General features: G+C 40.3%; 1 protein-coding gene across 5 annotated transcripts in view; it reads left to right on the forward strand.

The window, feature by feature from the left end:
* The window catches only part of LOC108025875 (zwei Ig domain protein zig-8), a 163,749-nt gene that overhangs the window by 108,652 nt on the left and 40,018 nt on the right, over positions 1-15,079 (forward strand). For all 5 annotated transcript variants that reach the window (XM_050887230.1, XM_050887240.1, XM_050887235.1 and 2 more), the window contains one exon: positions 12,177-12,346. In XM_050887230.1, the coding sequence (XP_050743187.1) occupies positions 12,177-12,346 (170 nt within the window). The remainder of the gene's footprint in view (positions 1-12,176; positions 12,347-15,079) is intronic.

Raw genomic sequence — 15,079 nt, forward strand, 5'->3', positions numbered from 1 at the left:
CAGTCTTTTTGCATGATTTTCGAGGGGGAAAAGCTTCGATTTGCATAAGAAACCCCAAAGTAAGCTGGCCCGGCCAACCCCATTTTACCTAATATTCAATGGCGATATCAGTTTTATTTAGGATTTTTGCATTTGCCCAGCAAAGGAATTCAAATGGCTTGGCCAAACTAATCGCTATAATGTAATTTACTCATTCAATTAGGACACTTTCTCAAAATCAATTCTAATTAAATACACGTCAAGTTGACCTTTTCGGTCGGCTTTCAGGCTTGAAATTGGCCGATTTATGAGCTCCCTCGGCGAGCACCTTCGGCCTGATTTCCTCCAAACTGATTTATCTGTGCGTTTTTCCTGCTCCCAAACTATTTCAATCAAAGACAAACTTTCGATTGGGCGACCTAAGCGGCTGCTTCCTCTTCCCTTTGAATGCTAATCTTCGGGCCACGCCCACCGCCCACCGCCCCTCGCACTCGCAGAAGGAAAAAGCCAGAGCTCAGCACTGAAAAGTTTGCGTACAAGTTTTTTGCAGTCACTTGGCCCACAGATATATTTCATCTCCTGCCACTTTGGGCGCTCGTTTTTGTGCATTTTATCAGCATATCATGCGATTAACTTTTACATAAATGCCTATCAGCCGGCCCCGACTCCTCGAGGCGGCTCCTTAGCCATCTGCCGCTGCTTTTCTTGACTCATGTGTGCTCCAGGTACACTCAGCGAAAAGGGGGCATGAAATGGGGAAAACCATATGTGGGAATAGAAGTACGGAGGTGGGTTTAATAGCAGGTACTTCCACATTTTTTGAAAAATAACTTGTTACAAATTTAATAATAATTTTAGAAGGTATTAAATATTTAGAGGTGTTGTATTTTTTAATTTTAATCTATAATCATTAATTTATATTAATAATTTCCATGTTTAAAGCAAATTTTAAAAGCATCTTATTGCACAAAACTGTAGCATTGTTCACTTAAAGGTGCCTGGTCACACTATTTGATGAAATACTTAATTTTATTTGATGGAATTTAATGATCAAGTGTTATAATAAACAAAGGAAGTTCATCCCATGCCCACTAAAAAATATTACAAAACTAATTTAAAATTTGTATTGCATTTTCAAACATGCTTCATAATCAAAGAAAAACACTTTACAGTAAATAGCTTTCTTTTTCAAAGGTGAATCCACATTCATATAAATATTTTGAATAAAATGTAATATTCCTAATATAAACATGCGATTGGGAAAACATTTTGTGCCTTGCCGCATGGAAAGGCAATGGTAACTCGCATGCCCGAGATGAAAGAGCGGAAAAGCCGCGGCTCTGCATATCTCGATGGGCAGACAGTCAAGGCGGCGCGACTGAACGTCAAGGGTTTTGGCTGCGATAAGGAAGCGATGTCGGCGAAGAGGAAGAGCAGGAGGCGAAGGACCTCCGCCGCGAGGAGGAAGCGGCTGGAAAGGACGCGGCAGATGCTTAGCCCCATTGACAATTTTATTTGCATACTTCTTGGCGCACAGGGCGACGCGACTTATGACGCATGACGGAATGATTGCGCCCGCTTCGAGTGCGGCTGAGGCCCCCTCCCCCTCCCCCTCGCCACTTTTCCCGCCTTTGTTTGTGTTCCGGGGAAATTTCACTCCGGCCTCCGTGTTAGTTTTTCTCGATTCTCTCCCCCCTTCCGTTGGCTGGCAATCGCTCTCGTTTCGCTGCCAACTCAATTAAAGTGTCCCCGCCGCCTTTTTTTTTTTGGCAGTTTGGCACACACATGCCAGTCGAAACATGCCAGGCCGGAAATGCCCGCCAGGGTTGCCACGGTCACGAACGACGCACTGCACTTGATGCGTTGACTTGGCTTAGCCGCTGACTTTTCCGGGCCAACTGCCCACCGTGTCGGTAATCCCGGCGAGCGCCGCGGCCGCACGTAGCCATTCCCCTATGCTAATAAATTATTTGATTTGCTTTAAAAAGCATAAAATTGGCTGGCCGCAACCCTGAACACTGCTTAAGTGCGCACTTAGCCCGGCCCACGCTGCGTATGATAAATGCTAAAAGCAATGGCCAAGCCGTGGACCGCAGAGCCAGCCTTTTTCAGCGGCATCCTTTATTTTTCGGGGGCCGGTTTAAGGGGGCTTCGCCCGGCCCAGTTTCCCGGCCACCATCTTGCTGGGCCGAGGGCCGAGCAACAGGTAGGGGCATAAAAATGAATGGCAAATAGGGGGTGGGGAAGTGCTGGAAAAGCGCTCAAATCGCGCAGTGGCAACATAAAAATGCCCGTTAAATTGAGCTTGGCAAGGAAAATGCCACGAAAAACAGGCAAATAATGGCAGAGGTGTGTATGCACATGCAATCGCTAATCGGCCTAGAACTGCGAAAGGGTTGAGTCGGGGGTCGAGAGCTGAGAGTCGCGAGTCGGGGGCAGACAATCGATTGAGGGCCTACAATGTGTTTGGGCATTGAGAGCCATAGTTGATGCCTCAATCGCGCATTTTTATGGCCCCACCAAGCATTCAATAAAAAAATTGCAAAAATTTATTATACCATTTATGGTATTCGGCATATATTTCTGCCGGTTTTTTGTGCCACATTGCTGGATTTTTTTCGGTGGGTCGAAAACGACCAGAAAACGAATATCCCGCGGGCTGCGCAAATAAAGAAATTACAATTATTAATTTGATATATAAATCTGTTATGGGTGCTATAAGTAATCGTCGAATTTCGCACTTTTTCATATGCAGATGGGAAATGCTTTTTGCGGGCCCGAATCGAGAAATGTTTTTCGTTGTTTCCGCCAGGAGTTTGACAGGCGAATAAGTGCTGATCTTTGCCGAAATTGAGTTTTTTACAAATTCACGTTGTAGTATTATACCATGACGTGGGATTAAGCCAGAGCAGCAGGGCATTACAAGTTTTTGTTTACGTTATTTTGCGTACTGGATTTTGCCATTAATTCGTTTTGCATTTATTCAGCTAGCCGAAAGCTATGTATATTTTTATAGAAAGATATTTTTAAATATCATATACATTCTTGAATGTTCTGCGAAAATTCCTAGTACAGTTGACAAGTTTTAAAATGCATGAAAATGGATCTTCTAAAGACTTATCAGCATTTATAAAATATGAAAATAGGTATAGTTTCCTTCCTTTTTTTAGTACCTTTACATTTTTCCAAGAGTATTCTTAAGTAAAATGCTGAAAACATCACAAATGGTTTTAAAAATTCTGTGAAAATAATACTACTTTTGACAAGATTCAAAAAACATTTTTAAAGACGCGAAAGATTTGGAAATATGAAAATAGGCGCAGTTTCCTTTTTGAAAAAGATAAATATATTTTTTAAGGACTTTTACATTTAGCCAAGAGCAGTCTTAAGCGAAATGTTGGGAAAATTCCTAGGTATTAGTCTTAACGAGGTATTATTCCAAGGTATTAGTCTTAACTATTTTTTAAAATGATTGAAAATAATTCCTGCATATACATATGTTTATTTTTAAGAATGCTAAGGGATGCTATAAATATATACTCGTATTTCTTAGTACCTTTATATCTTTCCCAGAGCATTCTTAGCAGAATGTTGGAGGAATTCGAATGCCTAAGCAAGTGGCGCCTTAATCAAGTTGCTCGAATGTCAGCGGGCATTGAGGCAGTGCCAGGGGAGTCCCCCGCCTGCGTGTCCTGCCATGCCATCACTTTTGTTATCCTGGCAATTGACAACTTAACGATGCCTCGGCTGCTCCTTGAATGGCATGCTCAAAACATTATCACGCACAGCGGGACAAGTCGTTGGGGCCCAGGATATGGGACGGGGCTCGGGGGGTGGCTGTGTAAAAAAAGCATAAAAATGCAAAAGACAAAGGACAAAGGACTTGTGATTGCTGGGCGGCCACCCCCCGAGTGTGTGTGTTTAATAAAAAAATTATGAACTTCAATTACGCAGGCGGAGCGCGGGTCTGAGGCGCCGCAGCGAGTGCATAAAACGCTGAGCAAATAACAGCAGCCAGGATAAGAGGGCCGTGTGTGCCAGCGCCTGTGTTTGCATAACATAATTCTTTCTGGCAAAGTTGTAAACCCAAAACGAGGACGTGTCATGTTGGCGGGAACGGGCAGGACACCCCCACCCTCGCTTCTCGGCGCCCAAGTAAGCCACGCTGCTTTCGGGCCAAAAAACGCGGCCAAAAAGGGACAGCTCTGCGGCATTTCGGGCTACTAATTGAAGGCCTTCGAATATGATACAAAAATGTATTATTTTAATGAGGATAAAGGATATATGTGATGTATTAATAAACGAGTTGAAGAAAAAGATAGTGAAAGAGCAGTCAAAAAGCTTAGATAAATAAATTAAACAAAGATATATTACAAAATTGTGAATCAAGATTGATATAGAATATGAATACGAATTTAAATATTATAATATTTAAAAGTATAAGGAAAAAGATATAAAGTATTCTAGAAAAGTGGTGCTCCTAGATCCTAAAGCTACATTTAAATTGAAACTGAAAGAAATTCAATTAAAAAATCATTGAAATGAACAAATAGGATGGAGAAATTAAAAATTGAAAATAGGAAAATATAAGGAAAGGAAAAGACTTCTAAGGAAGTACTATGATATGCATTCTCTCACTGGTATTATATTTAATAAATAATTAAATAAAAATTAGATTTATTACAAATCTGCAAGTTAAACCGAATATAAAGCTATTTTATTCTGATAAACTAGGTAAAGTTAGGATTACTAAGAGTTGCTCCCTCTAACAAGAGCAATAGGAATATTATAAATAAATGAAAATATACCAGTCTTTATATGAGATATATATATGAGCTAGGTGAAGAAAGGATTACTGAGAGGTCCTCCCCTTAACAAAAGCCATATTAATAATATAAATAAATATAAATAGTGAATATCATTTGATACCTACATATAACCTTTGTAAATTAAAGGGTACTGGGGGGTCTTCCACCCACTGGCGCCGGGCTATCTGCGGCCTGGTGTGACGTGGGGAGGAGGCGTGCATGTGAATGGCGGCCATAAATCAGCCGACGACAGCCAAGGGCAGCCAGGATCACGAGGAGGGGCCGGGAGTGTCACTCGCCTTTAATTGGCTTGCAGCCACCGAAGGCCTTGTGCGGCCCCCTTGCCCCGCAGCCCTGGGCCCACCCCCCAGATCGCAGCCCACTTGCTCATCAGCATAATCGCCGGTGTAATCGCCGCGAAAAGGCCCACACCTCTGCTGCGAAATAGAAAAGTGCCACCGGCTCGGGAATCGTGGATGCCAAAAATGGCACTTAACACTTGGCAAATGTCGCCGCCATTTTGGTCGGCCATTTCGTCCGCCGCCTGCGCCGCTTCCGGTTCCGTTCCGCTTCATTTCCGTTCCGACTAGCTCGTTCCATCTGTGTCCGCCCTGTCGCACAGGCACACCTATGGGGCTGATGGCTTTTTAGTTGTTTGTTTAAATGCAATTGCATTAAATCGCGCCAATATTTGCTTTAATTATAGTTCGCATTCAAATGTTTGAAAGGTAATCAAGGGGAAGGAAGTTGTGCACTGGGGAAACCCGAATATCGCACTATACTCATGTTTTATAATAAACCATTTCAGCACAATAGTGGTTTTTTGGTATGGAAAAATTGGAATTGGAATTTAGTCAAAATCATCTGTTTTTAAGCGGCTTTTGAATCGTAGATCCGCCAATCAAGTCGTAGAGCCAAAAGACCGACTGTTTTGAGCAGCTTGTTTAATATGCTAGCAATCCCAATCATTTACGGGGAAATTTATTTTTTGACAAATTTTCGCATATTTTGCAAGGGGGTGCATCATGATTTTTTGCAAAAAATCTGAAAATTTAAAAGTTTTCAGGTTTGAATGCCAATATATTGGAAATTAAACGACGAGCTCAACGAGGTACGACATTCCTCATTCTGACAATTATTTTCATTTTTGCAGCCAAAAAACTGAATAATTATTGGGAAAAATGGGCTTGAGATACGATATTCAGATTTTTGTCAAAAATACGATTTTTCCTTCCGGTTTTTCAATCGTAGTTTAGCCAAATCAAGTCGTAGAGCCAAAAGACCGACTGTTTTGAGCAGCTTGTTTAATATGCTAGCAATCCCAATCATTTACGGGGAAATTTATTTTTTGACAAATTTTCGCATATTTTGCAAGGGGGTGCATCATGATTTTTTGCAAAAAATCTGAAAATTTAAAAGTTTTCAGGTTTGAATGCCAATATATTGGAAATTAAACGACGAGCTCAACGAGGTACGACATTCCTCATTCTGACAATTATTTTCATTTTTGCAGCCAAAAAACTGAATAATTATTGGGAAAAATGGGCTTGAGATACGATATTCAGATTTTTGTCAAAAATACGATTTTTCCTTCCGGTTTTTCAATCGTAGTTTAGCCAAATCAAGTCGTAGAGCCAAAAGACCGACTGTTTTGAGCAGCTTGTTTAATATGCTAGCAATCCCAATCATTTACGGGGAAATTTATTTTTTGACAAATTTTCGCATATTTTGCAAGGGGGTGCATCATGATTTTTTGCAAAAAATCTGAAAATTTAAAAGTTTTCAGGTTTGAATGCCAATATATTGGAAATTAAACGACGAGCTCAACGAGGTACGACATTCCTCATTCTGACAATTATTTTCATTTTTGCAGCCAAAAAACTGAATAATTATTGGGAAAAATGGGCTTGAGATACGATATTCAGATTTTTGTCAAAAATACGATTTTTCCTTCCGGTTTTTCAATCGTAGTTTAGCCAAATCAAGTCGTAGAGCCAAAAGACCGACTGTTTTGAGCAGCTTGTTTAATATGCTAGCAATCCCAATCATTTACGGGGAAATTTATTTTTTGACAAATTTTCGCATATTTTGCAAGGGGGTGCATCATGATTTTTTGCAAAAAATCTGAAAATTTAAAAGTTTTCAGGTTTGAATGCCAATATATTGGAAATTAAACGACGAGCTCAACGAGGTACGACATTCCTCATTCTGACAATTATTTTCATTTTTGCAGCCAAAAAACTGAATAATTATTGGGAAAAATGGGCTTGAGATACGATATTCAGATTTTTGTCAAAAATACGATTTTTCCTTCCGGTTTTTCAATCGTAGTTTAGCCAAATCAAGTCGTAGAGCCAAAAGACCGACTGTTTTGAGCAGCTTGTTTAATATGCTAGCAATCCCAATCATTTACGGGGAAATTTATTTTTTGACAAATTTTCGCATATTTTGCAAGGGGGTGCATCATGATTTTTTGCAAAAAATCTGAAAATTTAAAAGTTTTCAGGTTTGAATGCCAATATATTGGAAATTAAACGACGAGCTCAACGAGGTACGACATTCCTCATTCTGACAATTATTTTCATTTTTGCAGCCAAAAAACTGAATAATTATTGGGAAAAATGGGCTTGAGATACGATATTCAGATTTTTGTCAAAAATACGATTTTTCCTTCCGGTTTTTCAATCGTAGTTTAGCCAAATCAAGTCGTAGAGCCAAAAGACCGACTGTTTTGAGCAGCTTGTTTAATATGCTAGCAATCCCAATCATTTACGGGGAAATTTATTTTTTGACAAATTTTCGCATATTTTGCAAGGGGGTGCATCATGATTTTTTGCAAAAAATCTGAAAATTTAAAAGTTTTCAGGTTTGAATGCCAATATATTGGAAATTAAACGACGAGCTCAACGAGGTACGACATTCCTCATTCTGACAATTATTTTCATTTTTGCAGCCAAAAAACTGAATAATTATTGGGAAAAATGGGCTTGAGATACGATATTCAGATTTTTGTCAAAAATACGATTTTTCCTTCCGGTTTTTCAATCGTAGTTTAGCCAAATCAAGTCGTAGAGCCAAAAGACCGACTGTTTTGAGCAGCTTGTTTAATATGCTAGCAATCCCAATCATTTACGGGGAAATTTATTTTTTGACAAATTTTCGCATATTTTGCAAGGGGGTGCATCATGATTTTTTGCAAAAAATCTGAAAATTTAAAAGTTTTCAGGTTTGAATGCCAATATATTGGAAATTAAACGACGAGCTCAACGAGGTACGACATTCCTCATTCTGACAATTATTTTCATTTTTGCAGCCAAAAAACTGAATAATTATTGGGAAAAATGGGCTTGAGATACGATATTCAGATTTTTGTCAAAAATACGATTTTTCCTTCCGGTTTTTCAATCGTAGTTTAGCCAAATCAAGTCGTAGAGCCAAAAGACCGACTGTTTTGAGCAGCTTGTTTAATATGCTAGCAATCCCAATCATTTACGGGGAAATTTATTTTTTGACAAATTTTCGCATATTTTGCAAGGGGGTGCATCATGATTTTTTGCAAAAAATCTGAAAATTTAAAAGTTTTCAGGTTTGAATGCCAATATATTGGAAATTAAACGACGAGCTCAACGAGGTACGACATTCCTCATTCTGACAATTATTTTCATTTTTGCAGCCAAAAAACTGAATAATTATTGGGAAAAATGGGCTTGAGATACGATATTCAGATTTTTGTCAAAAATACGATTTTTCCTTCCGGTTTTTCAATCGTAGTTTAGCCAAATCAAGTCGTAGAGCCAAAAGACCGACTGTTTTGAGCAGCTTGTTTAATATGCTAGCAATCCCAATCATTTACGGGGAAATTTATTTTTTGACAAAATTTCGCATATTTTGCATCATAATTTTTTGCAAAAAATCTGAAAATTTAAAAGTTTTCAGGTTTGAATGCCAATAGATTGGAAATTAAACGACGAGCTCAACGAGGTACGACATTCCTCATTCTGACAATTATTTTCATTTTTGCAGCCAAAAAACTGAATAATTATTGGTAAAAATGGGCTTGAGATATGATATTCAGATTTTTGCCAACAATGCGAATTTTCTTTTTGGTTTTTCAATCGTTGTTTTGTCAAATCAAGGCGTACAGCTAAAAAACCGACTGTTCTGATCAGCTGGAAACCTAAGCTAACAAGTCTAATAGTTTTAAGCAAAATTTATTTTTTGACCAATTTTCTCACTTTTTATAAGGGGTAACATCACGAAATTTTGCGAAAAATGCCAAAAATTAAAATTATCTAGGTTTTAATGCCAGTTTATAGGAAATTAAACAACGAACTCAACGAGCTATTACATTAATCGATCACACGTTTTTTTTCTTACAGCAGCCAAATCAGCTTATATTTGGCTAAAAAATGGTATTCCGATTTTGGTCAAAAACATGAGTTTCAATTTACGTACTAATACGATTGTTTGTTCCCGTTTTTAGCCGTAGTTAAGCCGATTCAAATAGTTACGCTAAAGGACAGGCAGTTTTTAACAGCTTGCTGAATATACTAACGATCCACATGGCCCACTGTAGGGGGAATTCTTTTTTTTACCATTTTTTTTATTTTTGATAGGGGTGATATCGTACTTTTTTTGATAAATGGAAGAATGAAAAATTTCTCGTGTTGAATATCGCTGATAGGAAATTAAGAAACGAGCTCTATGGGGTGTGACATTCCCTATTCTGGTATTTATTTTCCTTATCACTGATTCAGATTAAATAGATAATTGCATAAATAAAAGTTGCTGACTTGCAATATTAATACATTCATTTGATTTATGACTGGCTGTTATTCAGGACATTATATATTATATGAGCACGCATTATTTGGGGAATTTCTGCTCTATTCTCGCCTGTCCCGCACTTGGCGTTGAAGTTCCTTATTTGAGACCTTTTTTCCACCTTTTTCCACCTGCCGGGTGTGTTGCAATGGCTGCCGAGCCAAGCTAATCTGCTGACAGCCAGGTGCACAGTCGTGTCTGTTGCAAGTTGCAGGTTGCAGGTTGCACATTGCACATGGCCTGGTTTCAGTTTCAGCTTTCGGCTTCGGGCTGCTGACTCCTGGAGGCTGGCAGCACATGGCAAGTGGCATTTGGGAGACGGTCAGGCGGCAGGATGTGTGCGCTGGTTATTTGCCCGGGGCGGGGCGGGGCGTGGAAACTTATCTGGCCGGCGGCACACGGGCCTCGATTCGCTATCGGCGGGCCCCACAACACAGCGATCCAATTTCCCGACCACCGCCGAATTTTCCGCCATGGCAAAGAGCACGGCATGTTACGTAAACTGCTTACAGAACAACAAACAAGCTCCTGGGCATATAATATGGGCGTTTATCATTTAATTAATTGCCTTTCGTTGCCGTTTTCATTAAGTAATTTTCGCCCTTCGTCGTTGTTTGCTCCTCCACGCTTTTCATTTCTTTCCCGGTCCTCTTCTGCCTTTCTTTGTTGCACTGCCCTGCGAGGGAAAAGCTGTGGGAAAACTCACGGGGGAGGAGCAACAGCTGCGGACTGTAGCCAGCTGTATGTGTGTGCTCATTGTAGTTGCACTCAAAAAAACAGTTCTTATCCTCTTAATTTAATATATTTTAAAGGATTTTTGTTCACAAAAAATTTTACTAATTTTTACTTGATTTGAAGGTCAGCAATTATTTAAATGTTCTGCTTGATATATTATATAAGAACTTTAATATAAATATATTTTGAAGGTCATTAAGTTTTTTGACTTTTGTGTCTTTGTACTGTAAAACTTTAAACTCAATAATTTGTGAAAGGAGAGTTAAAAATTAATAATATTCATAAAATGTATTAATTGTTATATTAATTTACATATAGCACACTTTACGTAATTCTGTGAATTTTTATTACACATTTTTCAAAATATTTTAAAGATATGTATAAGATAGTGATAGCTTTTTGCCGCGTGTTTTCACACGTTTATGTATATTTTTTTTGTAAATGATACATATGTTGGTCCTGGTGAGTTTGCTTATATAAATACACTTGTGTGTGCCGGAGTTGCGAGTGTGTAGGGGGATCCGGCTTTCGATCGGCTCCAAATTGCCACTCGTTGTAAAGTGGCAATTAACGCCACATGACGCTGTCAACAAATGGCCCTGGCTAGGCATTACACTCTCCCACCCACCCACGCCCACACCCACAGCCAAGCCCCCCCACACACACCCACTGATGTGTGGGGCACTTACAACACTTGTTAAGTGCATTTTTCAATGCCCCCGGGGGTTTTCGGAGTACTGGCGAGGGCTCAAAGGGTTTTTTCCCGGCTAACTGGGGGCCTCGATTGTGCTAATTTTTAAATTATTACCTGAGACACGACAGCAACGCGAATGCATTTCCCGGTAAATGGTTCGGGAAAATAGGTGTACCCGGCCAAGGCTTAGAGGGGGAAACAAATCCGATAACAAAGCCATTTTCCAGCCATTCAACGGCCCCGCCCACCTGTCATTTGGAGTCGCTTGGGGGCTGGGATTTCTGGGAAATGGGGGCTCTTCGTTATTTCGGACACGAGCCTGTCACGGCTGTCATGTCCCCTAGCAGCTCGTTATTACTATTATTATGTTGCTCGAAAACAGCGGCTGGCTCGGTTAATTGTGGGGCAGTCAGTCGAAGGACTCATAGGAAAGGAAGGACCTTTACTAACCATTGCCGATTTGTTTCCTTTTGCCGAGGCTTTAATCATTTTAGGCATCAGTTTATAGCTCTATAAATTATTTAGTTATATTTTGGATCCAAAAAAAATGGACATGACTAAATATACTCGTATGTACTTGTGGACTTGGAAGTTTGTATGGTGTTAAAAACTTAGATTTTCTTATGGTGTAAAAATCAAATACTTTTTGTTATGTTTTAAATACATTCTCAGTGACTGCATTCATGAGCCCAGTTTAAATATACGTTGTCAATCACATATCTTCTTAATCACTTCTTTAAGAAGGCATTCTTGAAATATGTCTATAACATATCCCTTATAATCACTTCCTTAAGAAGGCATTTTTGAAACACTTCCTTAAGAAGGCATTCTTAAAATATATCTAGTACATTTCTTCTATAATTACTTCCTTAAGAAGGCATTCCTAAACCACTCCCTTAGGAAGGCATTTTTAAGCCGTATGCAACGACTATATACTTTTTATTCTTAAGCCAAGACTTTTAACTGAATGGGATTATACTATATTCATAAATCATATAATAATACTTTCCGGAGACCAAAATAAATTTCATTGAAAATATTCGGCCCTCTGGCGCATTGAAACCCAAAAGGGTTGGTTCTCCCCCTTCTCCCCCTGTACTCAAAGCCCTTCTTAATGTGGTTCCCCCTCCTTGCAGGCTGCGCGGACGGCGCCTCGAAGCGCTTCTTCACCGACTTCCTGCAGGACCTGCCCACGCCCGGCACCGGAGGACCCACCTTCGACACGACCATCGGCACCAACATCACGGGCCTCGTCGGCAAGACGGTGAAGCTGACCTGCCGCGTCAAGAATCTGGGCAATCGCACGGTGAGTACGCACTGAAATGGCTCGCAGGATGCGGACGCGGACGCGGATGCGGATGCGGATGCGGATGCAAGTGGAAGCTGTGCATAATAATTTTTAAGTACTTGACCAAAAAGAAACGAGCATGAGAAACAGGGAAAAAGAGAAAGTTTCGCAGCGCAAACTTGTCAAAAGGCGTTACGCTTGACAGGGCGGCGAGTGCAGCTGCAGCTGCAGCATGCCACGCCCCCCCTGGCCGCCTCGCCGCCCCCGCCCGGAGGCGTGGCTGAAGGCAGCTGTCGCCTGTCGTTTTCGGTTCGGATTTTAGCCCGGCCCTCAGGGGGCGGGGGGTTGAGTGAAAAGTTGTAAGCCAGGCCCGCTTTTCATTATGAAAATGCAGCTGGAAAACGCAGTTGCATTTGGCCGCCGCCTCGCTGTGCTGCGTTGCTGTTGCAGCTGTTAAACAATTAGCAAATTAAACTTTCAACTTTGAACTTTCAGCTCTGCTGGCAGCCGGCGAGCGAAATCCGAGAACAATGCCAAAACAAAGCCGTTTCAGTTCAGTTTCAGTTTCAGATGCAGTTTCAGCTGCAGTTTGGCCTTTTCCGTGCAGTTCATTTTTAGTTTGGCTCGCTCCACAACGCACAACGCTGCGTATGAGTGACGTGAGTCGTGAATCGTGAATGGTGAGTGGTGAATCGTGAGTGGTGAATCGTGAGTCCTGAATCGCGGACGGCGGGTACAGCGCCGCCTTTTAGCAAGTTTCCTCAAGTGTCGCGGGCGGCCATAAAACTTTTCAAATTTTTACGCTTTGCTGGCTTATTAGGTGAGTGGCGCCGGGAGTCCTGCAAGTCCTAGTTTCCTCCCCCAAAAGGCCGAAAAAAGTTTTCGCCGCTCGCTTCCCGTTTGAATTTCAGTTTGACAAAGTGAATGAATGCCTTGCAGATGCCCGGACAGGGGGCCGCTGCTCGGAAAAGTCGCCCTGAGTGCGGTCTTTCGCTGCGGACGCGTCCACCTAATTACGAGTCCCAGGCAAACGGGCCGCCATTAGCTGCACTGCCTCCTCGGTATCAATTATTCCCCGGCCATTTCCGCCTGCTAATTGTTATTTGCCGACCAGATCTATCGGATTACCCACTGTCCGTGGGAGTTGCGGCAGAGGAAAACTGTGTATAGTGTATCAAGTTGCATATCAAAAGTCATGCGGCTGCTGTCAGATCTTGTTTCGAGTTTTCCGCAGTTTGGATGGGTAAAACTTTTCGGCTAAAAGGAGCAAGAATGGTGGCTGTGAGCTTTGGAAATTATTTGATTAAAACTTTCTATTTGGGTTAAATTTTTTGACATTTTAAAACATGTGTTTAGGTCCTTGAGTTGAGTCATAGCTATATTCTTTCTAAATAAATTCTTAAAATATTTGGAAATTATTTGATAAAAACTTTAAAATTTGGGTTAAATTTTTTGGCGATTTCATAACATTTTTTTAAGGTCCTTGAGTTGAGTCAAAGCTATATACTTTTTAAATAAATTAAAATATTTGGAAGTTATTTGATTAAAACTTTATATTTAGACTAAAATTTTTATTATTTTTAAACCATTAATTTAAATTTTCTATGAGTTGAGTATAGTTATATCCTATTTATAATAAATCATAACATATTTGGAAATTATTTTATTTAAGCTTTATATTTAGATTACAATTTTAATATTTTTAAACCATTTATTTAAGGTTTGCTTGAGTTGAGTCATAGGTATATCATATCTATATACATTTTTTTTTTACTCTTGACCTTAGCCCCTTTTCCCTCTAAGTTCCTATCACTTTTCCTTGATAAGTGTAGTTGGCATGGATATTATTGACTCCAAATTTTACCACACTTGTTTTCCGTTCCAACCCCACCAATTAGTTAAATTCCTTTCACCAGCTGGCTGAACTCGTTGAACCGATTACTCCTGCATTAGATCCAATTAGCTCGCCCATTACTTGGCTTTATTTACTCCCACAACTACTTGGTAACTGCTACCTGACTGGCATAAATCCAAAACTCACTCGAGACCTGCGTTGTTTTCCGTTCCGAAATATTCATAAATGTAGCATATTACCGGGCGAATTCCCAACGTGATATATGCATTTGCCGCATGGTCCATTTTCGATTTGCCGAGTGCGAAGTGCGTTGGTCATCGAAGCTGATGAGCTGGCTAAATACTGTGTAATTAATCACAGGCCCAGCGGCTGGTCATTTATAACGCCGGCCATCCCGAGCCCCAGCCCCAGTCCTCAGATATCAGATGATTTCCTCCCAGACGCCTAATTACTCAGATGATGTTAGTCCATGAATTATATCAGTCGCCGGGCGAACGAGTTCAATTTTCGGGGAGTCTGCGTCGGTTCCTTATTGCATCTTGCACATGTCCCTTAATGGCAGCCATTTTCCATACGATTTAACAATTTTCAAGCGACTTTTTTATGCAAAACCATTGAGTGGCGCCATAAAGTAGGGAGCACTCCATCCGTATGGCTTTGGGATTCTCTTTTCAGTGGTACAAGCTTAAATATTATTAAACAGAGCTATAGTTTTTCGGAAAACTCTTGGGGTTTCACACAAATCACCAGAGTTTTGAAAACACGCTTAAGTTACAACTTGTGTGCCTAAAAGTATGCAACGAAATTTGTGGCGATTATTGGCTGCCTACTTTTAGGCACTTTAAACATATTTCGTTGTAATAACATCATTTGGAATATTTTTAAAGAATAATCTG

Source organism: Drosophila biarmipes, chromosome X (assembly GCF_025231255.1).
Source record: "Drosophila biarmipes strain raj3 chromosome X, RU_DBia_V1.1, whole genome shotgun sequence".
Classification (NCBI taxonomy): Eukaryota; Metazoa; Arthropoda; class Insecta; order Diptera; family Drosophilidae; genus Drosophila; species Drosophila biarmipes.